Source organism: Protopterus annectens, chromosome 5.part0 (genome assembly GCF_019279795.1).
Source record: "Protopterus annectens isolate FY-2018-M chromosome 5.part0, PAN1.0, whole genome shotgun sequence".
In the NCBI taxonomy this organism is placed as follows: Eukaryota; Metazoa; Chordata; order Ceratodontiformes; family Protopteridae; genus Protopterus; species Protopterus annectens.
This window is the reverse complement of record NC_056735.1, coordinates 1,626,028,879-1,626,045,215: the sequence shown is the minus strand read 5'-3', so window position 1 is coordinate 1,626,045,215 and position 16,337 is coordinate 1,626,028,879. Positions and strand designations below refer to the sequence as shown.

Here is a 16,337-nt window from a genome sequence, read left to right as displayed (position 1 = left end):
CCAGTTTAAAGGTGGTAATGGTCCCCAGGCCAGGGAGCTGTCATGTGCCAGCAATAGCAGAGAAGTGGGGGTATTTATGTTTAGGTGAACCATAACCTTGACTCAGCAGGTGCTGTCATGCATGATCTGCACTTATAGCTCTTGAAGGAAGCAGAATATTCTATTTGTGAAGCTCCCGCTACCATGTTGATGCTGTTGACAGGCACATGCATGTTCAGCCCAACAGCTGTCTGTGAAATTTGCAGTGATGAACAACAACTGCTGAGCATCAGTAGAGCAGATGGTCAAGAAGAGTACAACCCCCCCCGGATTCCAGTCCAATGACAACTAGTCACTCCCACACATCACAACCAGATTGATCTTGGGTTGCCATGGCTCTAACACATGGAGCCAGTTGAAAATATATATTTATATGTATAACTGAAACAAACAAAAAAAAAATTGGTGATGGTGTTAGACAAATAATAAATACCGAAATCTGTTGGACTACTATGCAAGTAATAGTGAACAGCAGAAGAAAAAAATATTTCAGGAGTAAAACAGGTCATCGTTTTTAAAGTGACAATGCTTAACTTTTTATACAGGCCAAAATTTATTTCTCTATCTCGGTCCTTTGGATAAAGGCTGTTTTTTTAGAAATTTGGGGAGGGGGGTGCTCCTCACTGTCTGTGAAACATTTTCACCTGCTCTAATAATCCATTTATTCCCCTTTCCCATCTTCTTATAGTTGCTTTCATTGGGTGATGTCCCTTCATTTCATCTGGATGTAGTTGTAGTTGGGCGAGGTTTTAGTTGCTCTGAGGTCCATTTTAGAGATTTTTTCCTGACTTTTTGATCCATTCATGGCATGAACAAAAGTCATGGCTAAGGCAAGAACTTTAGTCTTACATTTTCTGTCAAATAAATAAATAAAGCTGTGACCAAGCAAATCAGTAGCTCCCAGTATACCGAAAAGACAAATGCTTGTGAGGATAAAATATTGAGATTAGTGCCTGCCGCCCTACCCCACTAGAAAAAAAAATCACCTTCTGTATGCCCCTCATTTTGTTATATTGGTACAAAAGTGAAAGAACAAATGGCCACTCGTATATCTGCAGTTGTTACTGTATACAGAGCATATCTCCTCATCTCTTCCTCCAAAAGACAGCCAGTTTCTATGTACCTCTGTGATGTCAATCTGGGGCAAAGAGAAAGAGCACAGTAACATATTTCCATTTGTTGCCTTCAGACATAGACAGTATGTCTCCTTACCCTACCCTCAAAACAGTAGCCAATTGTATACATTTCTTGTGTGTTGGTTCCTGTTGAAGACTGTAGATGTCACATGGTATGTGAAGACATAGCTGAGCTGCTGAGAAGGCAGGGAGATGCACTGCATATCTCTGTTGGCCACGCTCCCCCAGGCATACCATTGGAACAACAGAGGATGGGGAAATGGGTAGGTCACAAATAAAAAAATTTCTACATGGAAGCTTAGACATGCTGAGCACTTGATGTCCTCGTTCCTCAACCAGTTGCAGAATACCAGATTAAGTCCTGGGTGGAGGAAAGATAGCTGGTAGACCCGAGATGGACAGGTGCCGGAGTGCCAGGCTAGTAAAAATGAAGGATGGGAGGGTGCAAAAAGAGTGCAAAAGGAAAAAAAGTAATTTGTGTGATGCTGCTCCTGCCTTGCCTAATCAGTAACTGTTTAAAAGTAATCAAAGAAGAACATGGGTGTGTCAGTTTTATCTGTCACATTCCTTCATACCCTTCAATTATAACTACTTTACTGACTGCACACACCTCATATTCCTAATTGTGATAAAAAATGGTAATAGTGAAGTATACTAACATGCTTTTTGCAAATGCGTGGTGGTCCTGCACAGCTAAATTAACAGTTATTTAACTTGAGCATTACAGAAGTGTCAGTCATGTTCATGCACAGCCATCCCATGTACCCAGCATGTTTGTGCACATCTCAGATTTTGCATTGTGGTACAGGTATTAATAGTGACCACCATAATGCATTTTAATGTTATTTTACACAAACACACAGTAGCACATTAATCCTGCAAAGCCACATCAGTGACAGTTTAACCTAAGCAAACATCCAAAAGTTCCTTTACTTTCATCCGTAGGCAGACCTCCACCCAGTAGTTATTGCCACTTTGTTGACAGTGTATACCTCCAACATCTGATTGTGGCACAGCAGTGTATTTTAGATTTGTTTCACATAAACAGCAGCCAAAGCAAAGTATTCCAGCTTGCTTCATACAAATCACATTAGTCCTGGAAAGTCAGAGTAATGATGCACAGATAGCCCCTTAACCTAGTAAATATGGCTAATTTGTTGTTTGCATACATCTCAGTTGTCCCATTGTAATTAAAATAAAAATAAAATAAGTACAATAGTAATGTATTCAAAACCAGTTCCTCAAAAGTACTTGGCTGATAGCCAGTTACAATACTAGTCCTGAAAAGCTGTTCACGGCCCATATCTAGTTGCCTACAAGATTAAAAAAAATGCCTCTCTCAGCACTCCTGGCTATGACCTGCTATTCTTAGCACCATGGCTGTCACATTCAGTTTGCCATTTAAAATTTCTGAGTTGTCTTCCCCTTGCTATTTCAGTATCTGGACAACAAATCAGGTAGATCATGACTAGAATGGAGCAGAAAGACCACAAACAAATTGAGTGTCAGGTGTACTGTACCTCACCCTTAGGGTGCTTCAGCTGTGGCTGCTTTGAATAATGGCATTGATGGTTGTATATTTAGTTTTCATTCAAAGTGAATAAATACTGCTGACATATTTTTTTACTTTAAAATAAGGGTTGGAAAAGCACCCCTAACGGAATGGTGCCCTAGTTCACCTAGTGATAAGGCCAGCCATGTTGCTTGTAACTACACACAAATCAGTTGCCAGTGGTCTTACCTTTATTCCTCCAGCTGTTAATGAGAAAAACTGTACAGAGGGCCCCCTGTAGAAAAGAGGAAAAGGGATTTATTTCTCTCTCATTTTAGTTCCTAAAAAAGATATAAAATGGAGACCAATTATAGATCTGTTAAATGTAAACAAAATTTCTGTGTCAAAAAATAAGGAGTGTTAACATTAGTTTCTCTTTCAACTGTTAGTACAAGGAGACAGGATGGGTAACTGGATCTGGATGATCCTTAATCGCATGTTTTATTGAGAAAATCCTACAAGAATGTCTTAAAAGTCAGGGGTGATAGATCATAATTTGTAGTGCACTTCCTTGCCATTTGACCTTTTTCCAGCTGCTATAGTATCTATCAAATGCCTGCCTCCATTATTTGTCTATTTCAGAAACTAGGTTTTTCTTTGTTCATATAGACTAATGTTATGCTAAGTTTGCATTTCTTTCTTAACAATATCCTGGCTGAAATGATGGACGATCGGTTACTCTTTCTCTGCTGAGATTATGTTTTAACTTTCTTGCCTTACAGCCATACTACTTGCTTTCTAATGTGGAAGCCTGACAGATGTGGATTAAGTTGCATCAGCATTAGTGGGTGTGGTGGCCCTGGTGTGTGGAACATTGGATAACTGCTATCATTGCAGCAATGGATGATATGTGTATGTGTCTGTTTGTTTGTGTACATTTTTAGTGTATTTATTCATTGACATGCAAACTCACTGATCATAGAATGCCCATTTTTTTTTTTGGGGGGGGGGCTGACCCAGAAGAGTACAGACAGTGCTGGAGAACAAACTTGTCTAAAATACAATGCAGCTAATAAGGAAAACAGATAGCAGTAGGACAGTTACTGTGCACAGCAATAAGAAGAAACATAAAGTTCACAATTTCCATGCAGAATACCAAATAATTTATTTGCACACACATACAAGTTATTAAAAACAACTCACAGACTGTCAGCAAAACTAGTGGGCTGTGTGACACAGAAGAATAAAGGCCTAACTGTGACACAGAAGACCCTGGATCAAATAGTGGATTTGGTAACAGGAGGAGTACGCTTGTCTACACCCAGGGAAATCCTAATCCAGACAGCTGTGAGTAAGGAAAGTTTTTGCAGACCATCTTCATTAGAAGTGTTTGCGCATGTGGTACCATGTGCAAACTACATTGCTGTCATTGCATGCTGGTAACTGGGGAGGAAGTGGAGTAGATCAGATATGTTAAAAATTCTGACCCACCACTGGAGCATGGCTTAGTGTTCGCTCTACCAGTAATGTGGCAATGTGTAACTGGACCAGGGGGCAATAAACTGGTTGGTTATTAGGGAAGGGGGTTGTGGCTTGATAATCAGGTTGTGAGGGGCAAAATAAAGGACTGTAAGTAAAACTAATATCGCATTGCTTTAATGATTACTTGCTATCACTGCTATATAGGGAGTAGAACTTACACACATAGAAGGAGTAAGATCATAGTAATAGTGAATGATGATCGCCTGTTTGTTGAATGTGGGTGTGACGGTTCGTTCCCCTAAAGCAGAATAAGCTATAAGTGGAAGCACAAGTGGTAGGTCACATGGTGAGATTTGCATTAGTGTGGGGCAGGTAACATTTATTTTATTAATAACTAGGGTCTTATTGATTTTTATTGCCTTTTGCAGAGTTGGCTGCCTTAGATTATGTGGGGTCTTGTATTGCATCTTGGTAGCTAGGTAATAAACCCAATTTACTGTATTAAAATGTACCATGTGGTGTATATCTGAAATGGATTGTATAGCTTTTAATAAAAAGTGAGTGAGAATCATACCCTGGACCTTGTACCTGTGTGGTAAATGCCTTGATAACTACACCAACCCCCAATTTTGAGTTCACGGACACAGTTGAAGTGTTAACTGTGAAGTTTAGAATGTTAGGTTAAACTAACTTGCTAAGAGTTCCAGTACACTGGAAATATTTATTTAGGATCCAGTACCCATTAATGATGTTAAATCCAATATTCCTTTGTCCCTGTTTTGTTGCTGTCATGATAGATATAATGATGGGAGGATGTGTGTGTGTGTGTCTCTCTCTCTCTCTCTCTCTCTTTTTTGAGATATTCTTGTGACTGTTGCTTAGTCTCGTTGTACCCTGCAAGTAGAGACACACCTGAGCAGTGTAGATGAGATAGAAAATATACACCCATGCTTTTCCAGAACTGATGCTTCCAGATGGCAGTTTTCTAGAGAGATCTTTGTTTCAGAAATAGTGGTATTATTATTATTATTATTGCTTATTGCCTCAGTCTGACTACATGAGTAAAATACTGGCCTAAAACGTCTACATTTTACAATTTTTTTTTTGTCTGTAGAGAGTACTTGTTTACAGATCTTTTCAGAAGATATGGAGCTTTTCTTTACTCTTTATATGTATGTTTGAACTGTGAACATTTGCTTTCTTTCCTATATAGTGACTTAGTTAAAGCTCCGGATTATGAGTTCTTCTTTTACAGCATGTTTTGAAAAATGCAGTTACAAATTCTGTATAGGCTTACTGAACCTTCTGTGTCCTACTTTTTTTCCAGTTATATAATTTATTGTTCTGATCGTTAACATTCTATTGGTTGAGGCAAAGTTGAAATGCGAGAGACAGAGAGGAAGAGAGTCTCTCTCTCGCTGACACACACACATACACACACACACAAGCTTGTGTCAGAGTAGCTACCTTATGCTTATTGCTGTATTAAAACTATTACCTTGAAGATTTAGAGGCATTGAAGGTCTGTTGGCCTACCATAATGGATAATGGGTATGAGCTATTAGTGTGCTGCAGTTGTGGGTTTGATTCCCTCGGCCTTCATTTACTTGCTTTGTGATGCTTTGCAAGCACTTTAGCCAAGTAGCCACATGGGCTTCAACCTACCTGGATAACCTTGTTAATCAAATGTATAAATGAAATTAAAATAAATAACAATATTTGTGCAAAATAAGGCACTGTCTTTGTAAGAACACTGGATAAAGAATAACTGATTTTTTATGACAGGTGAAGAATGGCATCAAAGATTCAGACATTTTTTTCTTATGTCATCACCATTCATTGGACAGAGTCATTATTAAGTTGAAAGACAGTAGCAGGAGGTTTTGACAGCTTTCAGTGATTTATTTTATATTTTATTAGGTTTCTCCATCTCAGCTTTGGAAGAGGAAGGCGTTCTCAGGCATTACATTACTGATGTGAAAGACGGGGGATTAGCATTTTCAAAAGGTAATGTGACTTCAGATGTCAAAGGCACAATTTGTTATCTCTGAAGTTCATATCTCTTGGTTGTAGGCATTCATTGTTTTATTTCTTTTACAGAAGCATGTTTAACCATTTTTGGCCACTCTTTTTTAATTGCCTCCATCTAGTATGCGATGTGTGATTTCAGTTCTTCATTTAAAAAAAAAAAAAACATGAATAATTGTAATGCAATGATTGTGTCTCAAATGATATCCTTTGTCAAATGTAGAAAATAGATTCCCTTGTGAAGTAAGAATCCACTCACTGGGTACTCAAAACTGACAGCTTTGTTTTATTTGAGCTTGCGTGATGCACAGAAACAACTACTTTAATTTTCATCGCATGCATTTTGTGAAATCTCTGGAGAAGTATGTTTCTGAGGTACCTAACTTAATAACTCGCTGTGAATTTGTGTGTATCAACACAAAACTGGAACTAGATTTTCTTGGCTTTTTCTGTCTTCCTGAAATAATACTCTGTGTCAACCTGCTTAAATTGTCATTCTGTTGTAAGACATTTGCACAGGGTTTTAATGTTCAGAGTCAGTAAGCAGACTGCATTTACCTTCCTTGAGAAAGAAATTATGTTTTCCTGTCAGCTTTTATGATTATTATATGGAAAACAGTAATGCTATCCAAAACTTTGTTTTGTATTGAGGCTCGTCTTTTTTTAAAGATTCCCCAATGTTCTCAGCATTTCTTTAAAGCAAAAAATGAGTCCTGCCTTAATTCAGATGCAGTTTAATCTTAGCCTGTGGTTAGTTGCTTTTAGTATATATAGGAATCCCTATCAGTTGATCAAGTTTTCAGAAACTTGAAATTCATATGGTTGAGACCATATGATTGAGTTTTTGAAAACTCAAAGCTTTTAAATGGAGATTGCTATCTCAGATTTGGTTTATATAATTCGCAGGGGGACATGCTTCCTTGCATAAACGTAAAAAAATAGATTTTTGTGTGTTTTTTTCATGTTTGAATTTTCGAAAATGTGATCATATGGTCTCTTCCGTATGAATTTCGAGTTCCTGAAAACTCAATCAGTGACATAGATCCATATATAGATATAGATAGCTACAAGTGTGTGTGTGTGTGTGTGTGTGTGTGTGTGTGTGTGTGTGTGTGTGTGTGTGTGTGTGTGTGTGTGTGTGTGTGTGTGTGTGTGTGTGTTTGGTTGGGTTGATGGCGGTGGTGGTGGAGGTGTTGTTACAGTACACGTGCCTGTACAGCACTTTGTTTTCCTGCAGTAGTTTGTAGTACACAGGAACTTTTATGCCCAGAAGAAGGCAATGTCATAGGCCTTGTTAGCTGTATGTAGTTCTGATAAGCGTATCATTCAGTTTGTTTTATGGGGGCTCAATGGTAATTTCCTGTTTTGTGCTACCCATGCTGACCAGTACAAGTTCTCCAGGTAAATACTTCCCTCTACATGTTTGATATCTTCTTCATGTACTTTCAGTTCAGCCACAGTGTCTGTTCATCCACTTGTAAAACTGTAATCATCATTCCAAATAAACTCGGACAGTCTAGTCATGCTGCCCCTCCTCCACTTGTGCGACTATTTTCAAGACATTCTGCCCCATGTGCACTCATTGCTTGGCAGCCTTAGCTTCTTTCACTCTGTCTGCAGGGCTTAGGCTGGGTGCCTGTCAGGCAGAGGCCAGACAGCAGACTAAGTCGTACCTCTGGCACTTACTGTACTTGTCTGGGGTAGAATATTTAAGCAGTTAGGGAAGTCTTGCAGTGGATGAAGTGTTTCACTTCTGAAGACTAGAGTACAAGTGCTGCTTCAGATGGTTCTTATCAGCAGAGGTTTACCACCTTTTAAGGATCAGGGGACCTAATATCAGGTGTCACGTGCAGTGTGAGAACCTTTTAAGGATCAGGGGAACCTAATATCAGGTGTCACGTGCAGTGTGAGAACCTTTTAAGGATCAGGGGAACCTAATATCAGGTGTCATGTGCAGTGTGAGAACCTTTTAAGGATCAGGGGAACCTAATATCAGGTGTCACGTGCAGTGTGAGAACCTTTTAAGGATCAGGGGAACCTAATATCAGGTGTCACGTGCAGTGTGAGAACCTTTTAAGAATCAGGGGAACCTAATATCAGGTGTCACGTGCAGTGTGCGAACTGTTCTTTACCTGCTAGTTTTTTTCTCCCATTCATGCAGATTGGAGTGGATTTCAGTTGTGATGTACAAAGCTAAGTTCCCTTTTTCAATGCTTGAGAAATATAAGGTATTGCAATGTTCTTGTGTGGTGCCAGGATTCACTGCATGCCACATGTAATTGACACTTAACAGAAATCAAAAATGTGCAGTCTGTTCTTTTTTAGTAAAGACTGTGATCGCTGTATCTGAGAATTCAATTTTCTCTCAGATGGTGTGATATTGAGAGTTAGGACATTTATGTAATAGGGAGTGTGTGGGTACATCCCCTATATTGTGTGGGGTTCAAAGGCCAAAGTGTCTCAGTAAAATGTTTAGAGGTGAAACAGCAAGTTTAGATAGTTACTAATTCACTAACATTATGATACCTAATGAGAATCCATCACTAACGGATTAAACTTTAGTCATACAACCATCCTTGTGTCCATCAGGTCACAGGTCAAGACCAACATCAGTGCTGCTTCTAAGTCCTTGTGGAGTACCATGAAGTAAAGCACTAATGTATGCACCAGCATTTCATCATAACCACAAGAAGACATCCCCAAGGGAGGTATTCAAGGTCTGTCTAGTTATTGAAAGTCCCCATCACAGATGAGTCCCACTTAAGGGGTACTAGAGGACAACGAGAAAGTAAAGAATGTAGAGAGCAGACCAGTGCAGTCATTCTGGGTCAAGTCTGTTATTGAGATAGCCTTATAAACTTTTAAGTGCAGTAGGTCTGCACTCATGACCAAACACATCCACCCCAACTGTGAACAAAATGTGACACCCAGCTGTAGGGGTTTAACCAAATATTAGAGTGGTGGGTGTTGTGCACACATAACAACAACTCACTTCTGTTTATTTAAGACTTCTTTAATGAAATTATAGCTACAAGTCATGGAGAATAGGTTTGTTAGCCACATTCCAACCTAATCAATGTCAGCAAGGAAACATAAATACGGCTTCCAGTTTCTTTTCCTCATTAAGTGGTGACCAAGAAACAGTTTGATGTTTCTATAAATAGTTATACAATGCTTATTCAGTGAATATGATTGCATGTAAGTTCTTACATGTATTGTGTTATATATCCAAGAATATATAAATAAATGTGTGTGTGTGTGTATATGTATATATATATATATATATATATATATATATATATATATATATATCTGTGTGTATGTGTATATGTATATATATATATATATATATATATATATATATATATATGTGTGTGTGTGTGTGTGTGTGTATATATATATATATATATATATGTATATGTATGTATGTATACATATATATAAAGAGATGGAGAGAGAGTAAGAGTTGTCCTCCAATGGGTTATCAGTGTAAATTAGTGATATGCAAATGGGCAAAAATTGAATGACAGCATCGTGTGAGAATCACACTTGGTTGAATGTAAGCTTTATATAGTATAGGTATGTAGAAGTGTGCAGACTGAAAAGGTGGTGCTTGTGAGAATGTGCAAAATTCTGGTTATAATAGGAAGCGTGCATGTGTGAATGTTCTCTGTTTAAGGTAGATTTAGGGTTAGGTAAGGGAGTTAGTCGTGTTTGTATGGTGTTGTACATGGTTTGTGTCCTTTTGTCTTGATTAGTGGCACTATTAGGGATGGGGTGAGGGTTTAGCAGTAGGGATAGGGCTAAGATTAGCATATATATACAAAATGGTGGTGGTGGGAGGATGCCAGATTTTGCATTAGAAGGCTTCATACCTCTCAACTATCCAGATTTTTGCTTCATATTTTTAGTCTGTTCCTCATAAAATGTTGAGTTTTTTGGCAACTCACTGGGATGAGCTGAGGATTAACGTCACTAAATAATGACATACATTTGAGTTTCAGACTACGTGTCGTTCAGAAAATGCACACTAACACAAATCCTGTTCTAGCAACTTTCTAAGCTTATAAGAGTAATACTTAAAATGTGTCCCTATTTTTAGCCCTTTGTCCCCCCATTATATAAGCTTTGTCCAGATTTCTTGCACTAAGATGTGAGAGGTATGGGAGGCATGGTTCTTCTTTAAATGAAATTACAACCAAAGAGCACAAACAATGCATTTTTAATGAGATATTGGGTCAAGTAAAATTATTAATTTGTGTATGTTTTCTAGTTATTTATTAGTTGTATATTCACTGATGTTTTCTAGGTTGACACATGATCATAGATAAGTTAGACTATTCTTTATCTCCCTCCTGTGACCATCCTTGGTATTACAGTTTTAGTATGATTATTTTATTTTTTCCCGTGTAGAATTATTTATTCATTTTCTAGTTTATTGGTAATTTCAAAATAAATATGTGGAAGCTCATTGAATAAGTAGTTGGAGGCTACTGGCATGCTGCTGTTCTAACTGATCAAATCTGTGCCATTACTGAGACATGTTTTAAATCCATAGAAAGTACTCCAGCATTGCAAGGCTTCATCGCGTTCCACACATTTAGACCATCAACTGTACACATAGAGAAAAAAGGTGGAGGAGGTTCAAGCTATGTTAGCAACGAGCATAACTCTTTGCTAGTTAAACAGGGGAATGACCTGGAATCTGTCCACCTGAAAATCACCATAGACAAAGTCCCATACCGTATGCTAGGAAGCTGTAGGTCACCCTCTGTGTCCTAAATCTACTTGATACACTCACCATTAAACCAAATACCCTATTTTCTGCGTGGCTTTAATGACCCCTGTATAGCCTGGGAAGCATACTCGCAGGCACAATGATTCCTGGACTTTATTAACACAAGTACCCTTGACCAGATAGTGCACACACTCACCAGAGATTCAAACATACTGGACCTGGCACTTACCAGTATGGACGAATGCTGCAGTTCCCCCTGCCATGTCACATTTTGAGGTCAGACCACAAAGTCATCTCCATTTAAATAAAAATAAGCTTGGTAATCCCAGCAAACCCTGTAACAGTTAGGAACTATTCTATTGCAAACAATGTCCTATTAGGCGATAGTATGTCAAAATTCGGTGCTCCTCTCAACCTTGCGTTCACAGCAACTTATGTGGAATTGTTCACAGAGGCCCTGTAAAACTATGCAAATGTGGCTGTATAGAGGCTACTGTACCTACTAGAAGTAAGCCCAAAGCAAACTCTAAAAACAAACCACACTGATGGAATCCTGCCCTTACCAGGGTATATAAAAATGGAAAAAAGTCATGGCTAAAAGCAAGAGCAAGTCCCATAGTTTTAGGAGCCCTCTAATTAAACTAAACAGCAAACTAAATGGACTAATTCAGTCCAGCAAGGCTAATTACAGGACGACGAGCCTCAGAGGCTAAAGCCAACTGCAAGACCTGCACTATGTAGGAAACCGCAAAGACAATAGACATCGCTGAAATGGTGGTCAGTGGTGCTACCTTCACTGAGCAGAGTGAAATAGCAGATTTGCTGGCTAACAAATTCAGCTCAAACTTCACCTCAGGGCTCCATGCTGAGACCATTCCTATTTGACATCCATGTTTGCAAACTGGGAGCCATCATAGATTTCCCCCATGGCACAGTCCTCTTACAAGAGGGTCTAAGACAGACAAGTGACTGATGCCAAAGTCATGGACTAAACTCTATGCCAAGAAATGCATTATAGTGCTTTTTGGGAAAAGTGCCACCCCCAGCCAATTACTTCATTAGTAAGACTCCCCTAAGAGTTGATCCAGTAGTCAGGGATCTGGGAACATATGTAGACAGTAATCTTGGTTTTGACTAACATGGTGGCCAAGGTAGTAAGAAGATCATTTTACACCTCCCAACTTAGAAGTAAGGGCATGGCATCCAGGTCTAAGGAAGTCACAGTGCCACTTTAATTGGTCCTTATCACACCCATCATTGAGTGTAATATCCCTTCGGCATGTACCTGACTAGATATATGCAACAGCTGTAACACCCACAAAGGTTCCTTAATAGGAGAATCCAGAGTATAAACACATTGTTCTGTATGGATCAACTTAAAGCCCTATCTCTATACTCTGTCTCCTACAGGTTACTGAGATATGATCTATGCCTGGCATACAACGCACCCTCGGATTCAGCTCTGGTGGACCTTTTGCACGCTATCAGAGCTACTATGTAAAAGGATTTCAGGTTTGCTTGTGACATACATAAAACATGTTGATGAGACAGATCTGTGTCTTAAGAGGATCCCTTTGCTCTGAAACAGGCTGCCTATTCATGGAAATTAGAGTGCCTAATCATATTTAAGTGGAATGGATTGGAAATCAGAAATTCACCCCAGGTCTTGCCCCCATGTCTCTGATAGACAAAGGCAGACTGTAATGCCCAAACTAACATAACCTCTAGAAATTTCCTAACATGCACCCTCCTAATAAATGCCAGTGGTACATAGGGACATAAATGGGTTGGATTGCATGGCTAGGTTTATAAAGGCCCTGGTGGTCATTAGGCTAGTATATACCTATCAACCTATGTAATAGTTAGGCAGTAGTTGCGCTGAAAATTATTTTTGGCTCTTCACAGTCTGTTCATATGCACTTGCATTTTCTAACCTTTTTTTATATATACTTGTATAGTAGAACCTTTTTTCACTTAATGTTGACATAATTATATTGGTGATGTCCAGAAGCTGAAAAATTAAAAAGAAAATAGCACATGATACCTTGAAAGGAAAGCTTTATCAAGGACAGACATAATTTTAACTTCCAGTAACTTAGTCATCTTTGAGTATTTCTTTATTTTCAGTTCAATAACCAGATAAGTAGACTAGCCCAAGCACCCTTTTCAGCCATAACCTAGGCGCAAAGGCAAAATTTGAAATTTAAAACGTGCAACATGTACAAAAAGAGATCACAGCAAAAGTAAGTGAAATAACTGTGAACATAGTTGCTGCATGCAGATACATAGTTTACACCTTGCTTAGCTAGAAACAAATTGAAGGCATATAAGGAAAGGTTAACATTGATTAAAATTAGTGATGGTTGCACCTATCAGTGTTAAAATTAAATAGAGTATATACAAAGTATACATTGACTGAATCAAAAGTTGCCAGAGGTTGCAGTAATGCTAACCATTGCCTTCGAAGCAATTACTTGCAACATCATTGCGAAGGTGATTGGATAGGGCTGTCTTGAACCCTTATAGGGAGTCATGGTCATTTGCTTTGTCGGGGAGTTTATTTCATAATGCTGAACTGAGTATAGAAAAGGCACAACCTCCAATGGTTGTTTTAAATGGGGACTAGCTTTGTGTGTTAATGTCATCTTGACTGTTTTTCAGGGAGTATAGCTGCTCTCCGAAAGGAATTTTTCTTTTAAGAGGAGGAGGATAACCTTCTGTAAGAACTTTGAAATGGAGGGTACTTAGCAGGTAGTTTCATCTTTCAGTTACAGGGAGCCATTTAAGTCTCTTCAGAATGTTGCAGTGGTAAACACCCAAGTCTGCGTATTTTATTTTCTGCAGTCTGTGGTCTCTGAATATTGTAAACATAGCGGAAAAACTAGCAAAGATAAACCATATTCAAGTTTGGGAAGTAAGACAACCTTATTCATACTGGTACGCATATAGTAGGAATGTAGAGGGTGTGTATAAACATTTGGGAATTGATGAAGGATCAACAATAAAACATGAACAAATGCAAATAAAACTTAGTAAGGAATACTTTAGAAGACTTAAATTAATCCTGAAAACAGTTGACATCTAGGACCAAAATCCAAGCTATAAACCAATTTGCTCTTCCTGTCCTGACTTAAGTTTTGGAATGATTGACTGGCCCCAAAATGTGTTGAATAGATTAGTTAGGAAAACAAGAAAGGTGCTTCATGCTCACCAAATGATTTATAAAAATCAGTGCATACCAAGATTATATATTCCCCGTTCCAAAGGAGGGATGGGCCTCCTTGAAATTGATTACATGTATAGATCTGCAGCCGTGGGACTCCATGCATATCTGCTAACCTCACAAGACCCAAATGTAGTGAAAGTTTTGAAATATGAGGAGAATAAATCTAAGATAACTTCCCTGTTTAGTTTAGCAGAAGTGTATCAGCATCAAGCAGGAATGGAAATCAAGCCACAAGTAGATAAAAACCAGGCAGCAACTGAATGTGCCAAAAAACAAAAAGAAAGAATATAAGGTAAAGGACCAGATGAAAAGGCAAGGAATGTGGAAATGCATAAATATAGCTGCAAGTATAGAAAACTTCTGTAAGAACCTCATGTTGATCAGGAATGGTTAAGGAGAAGCGAATTCAAACCAAGAAATGAAAGGTTAATATTGGCACACGATAGTAGGCTATGTACACATTGATTTACAAAGTCCATTGAACATGTGGGAGAAGCAGACAAATGAATTGTAAAGAGTTGCACACCTTGTTGCTGGTTGTGACATACTAATGGCAGAAGGACTGCTACTGAAAGGCAAAGTAATGTGTTAAGACTGTTGCACTGGGGTTGTGCAAAGATTATGGTATGGAAGTGGCTGAAAAACGCTGGAAACATGAGCCAGAAAGCATCATAGAAAATGATTGTCTACATCACTTGGGATCATCCATTACCAACAGTTCAAAAGATAGATGCAAGAAAACCGGATATAGTGGTCCATGAAAAGAAGACAAAAGTAGCATTAATTATTGAAATCGCCACACCCAGTGACTACAGTGTCTGGCATACAGAGAGAGACAAAGCTGTAAAATATAAGGATTAGCAGTCAGAAATGAGAGCAGTGTGGAAGAAAGATACCAAGACAGTTCCAATAGTAGTAGGAGCAACGGGTCTTATAAAAAAAGAATCTACAATCGTATTTAGATATGTTATTAATACATGTAACTCCATAGGAATTGCAGGAGTCATTACTGAGCACATTGCGGGTGCTGTGAAAAGCACTTCTGGCTGACATCAAAGATCGAAACAATACTAATTTTATGAACTTTGATCATACTTTGAGTTAGGAATGGGGTCCATTCCCGTCATGGTATTAGAAACCAAACATTTGGAGAAATTAAAAAATAGGAAATGTCTGTGAAGATCCTGGGGAATATAACAAAGATGCTAAATGGACTGAAAGTAAAAGAAATAATAAGAAGTTTAAAGGTGCAGGATATGAAATGGGATGAAGTAACAGCCAGAGAGATTTTTAAACAAAGTTAAGAAAAGCCTCTAATCGGAAAACCCCAGGCCCAGATGCAGTACCTAACTTCTGGTTAAAAGTATTAACATCTTTACACAAAGATTTAGCCATAAGTAAGAGCTATTTATGCACACTCTAAACAGACACCAATCTGGCTAACAACAGAAAAACAATGCTCCTACTTAACAGTGAACCTGCAAGCTTTCCTAAAAACTGTAGACCAATAACTTGCCTTCCGACAATGTATAAACTATACATTGGAAATGATGCCGACAGAGTTTATAGTCATTTAGAAGAAAACTCAGTTATGGCAGTAGAGCAAAAGGGTAAAAAAGAAAGTCATATGGAACAAAGGATCTTTTATTGTCAAATAAAGTCATGGTGGAGAACTGTAAAAAGGGGAATAATCTAAGTATGGCGTGGACCAACTAAAAAAAAGCATTTGATAGTATCCCACATTCATGGATAAAAGAGTGCTTAAAAATGTATAAGATGTACCCTACGTTGATCGACCACATTACAGTGACCATGAAACAGTGGCCGACCACTTTGCAATTAAGCCATGATACAGAACAAATTATTATTCCAGGGATAAAAATTCAAAGGGGATATTCCAAGCTGACTCTTTGTCTCTGCTGCTATTCTGCCTTACCCTTAACCCATTACGCTGTTTACTTAACAGCTTAGGCCATGTTTATAATTTGGCTCCTAGATAACAACAAAGTGTAAAGACTTCTCATCTTCTCTTTGTCGATGATTTAAAACTATATAGCTCATCAGATGAACTGAAATCACAACTGCAAGTTGTCAAAGCTTTTTCAGATGATGTAAGAATTTCATTTGGTCTTGATAAATGTGCAAAAGCAACCTTTAAAGCAGGAAAATACAAACTCAGTGTGCCACTCAACCACA

General features: G+C 38.4%; 1 protein-coding gene across 4 annotated transcripts in view; it reads left to right on the top strand.

The window, feature by feature from the left end:
• TIAM1 (TIAM Rac1 associated GEF 1) overlaps window positions 1–16,337 on the top strand; it is a 2,502,716-nt gene that overhangs the window by 990,023 nt on the left and 1,496,356 nt on the right. For all 4 annotated transcript variants that reach the window (XM_044071404.1, XM_044071407.1, XM_044071408.1 and 1 more), the window contains one exon: window positions 6,070–6,156. In XM_044071404.1, the coding sequence (XP_043927339.1) occupies window positions 6,070–6,156 (87 nt within the window). The remainder of the gene's footprint in view (window positions 1–6,069; window positions 6,157–16,337) is intronic.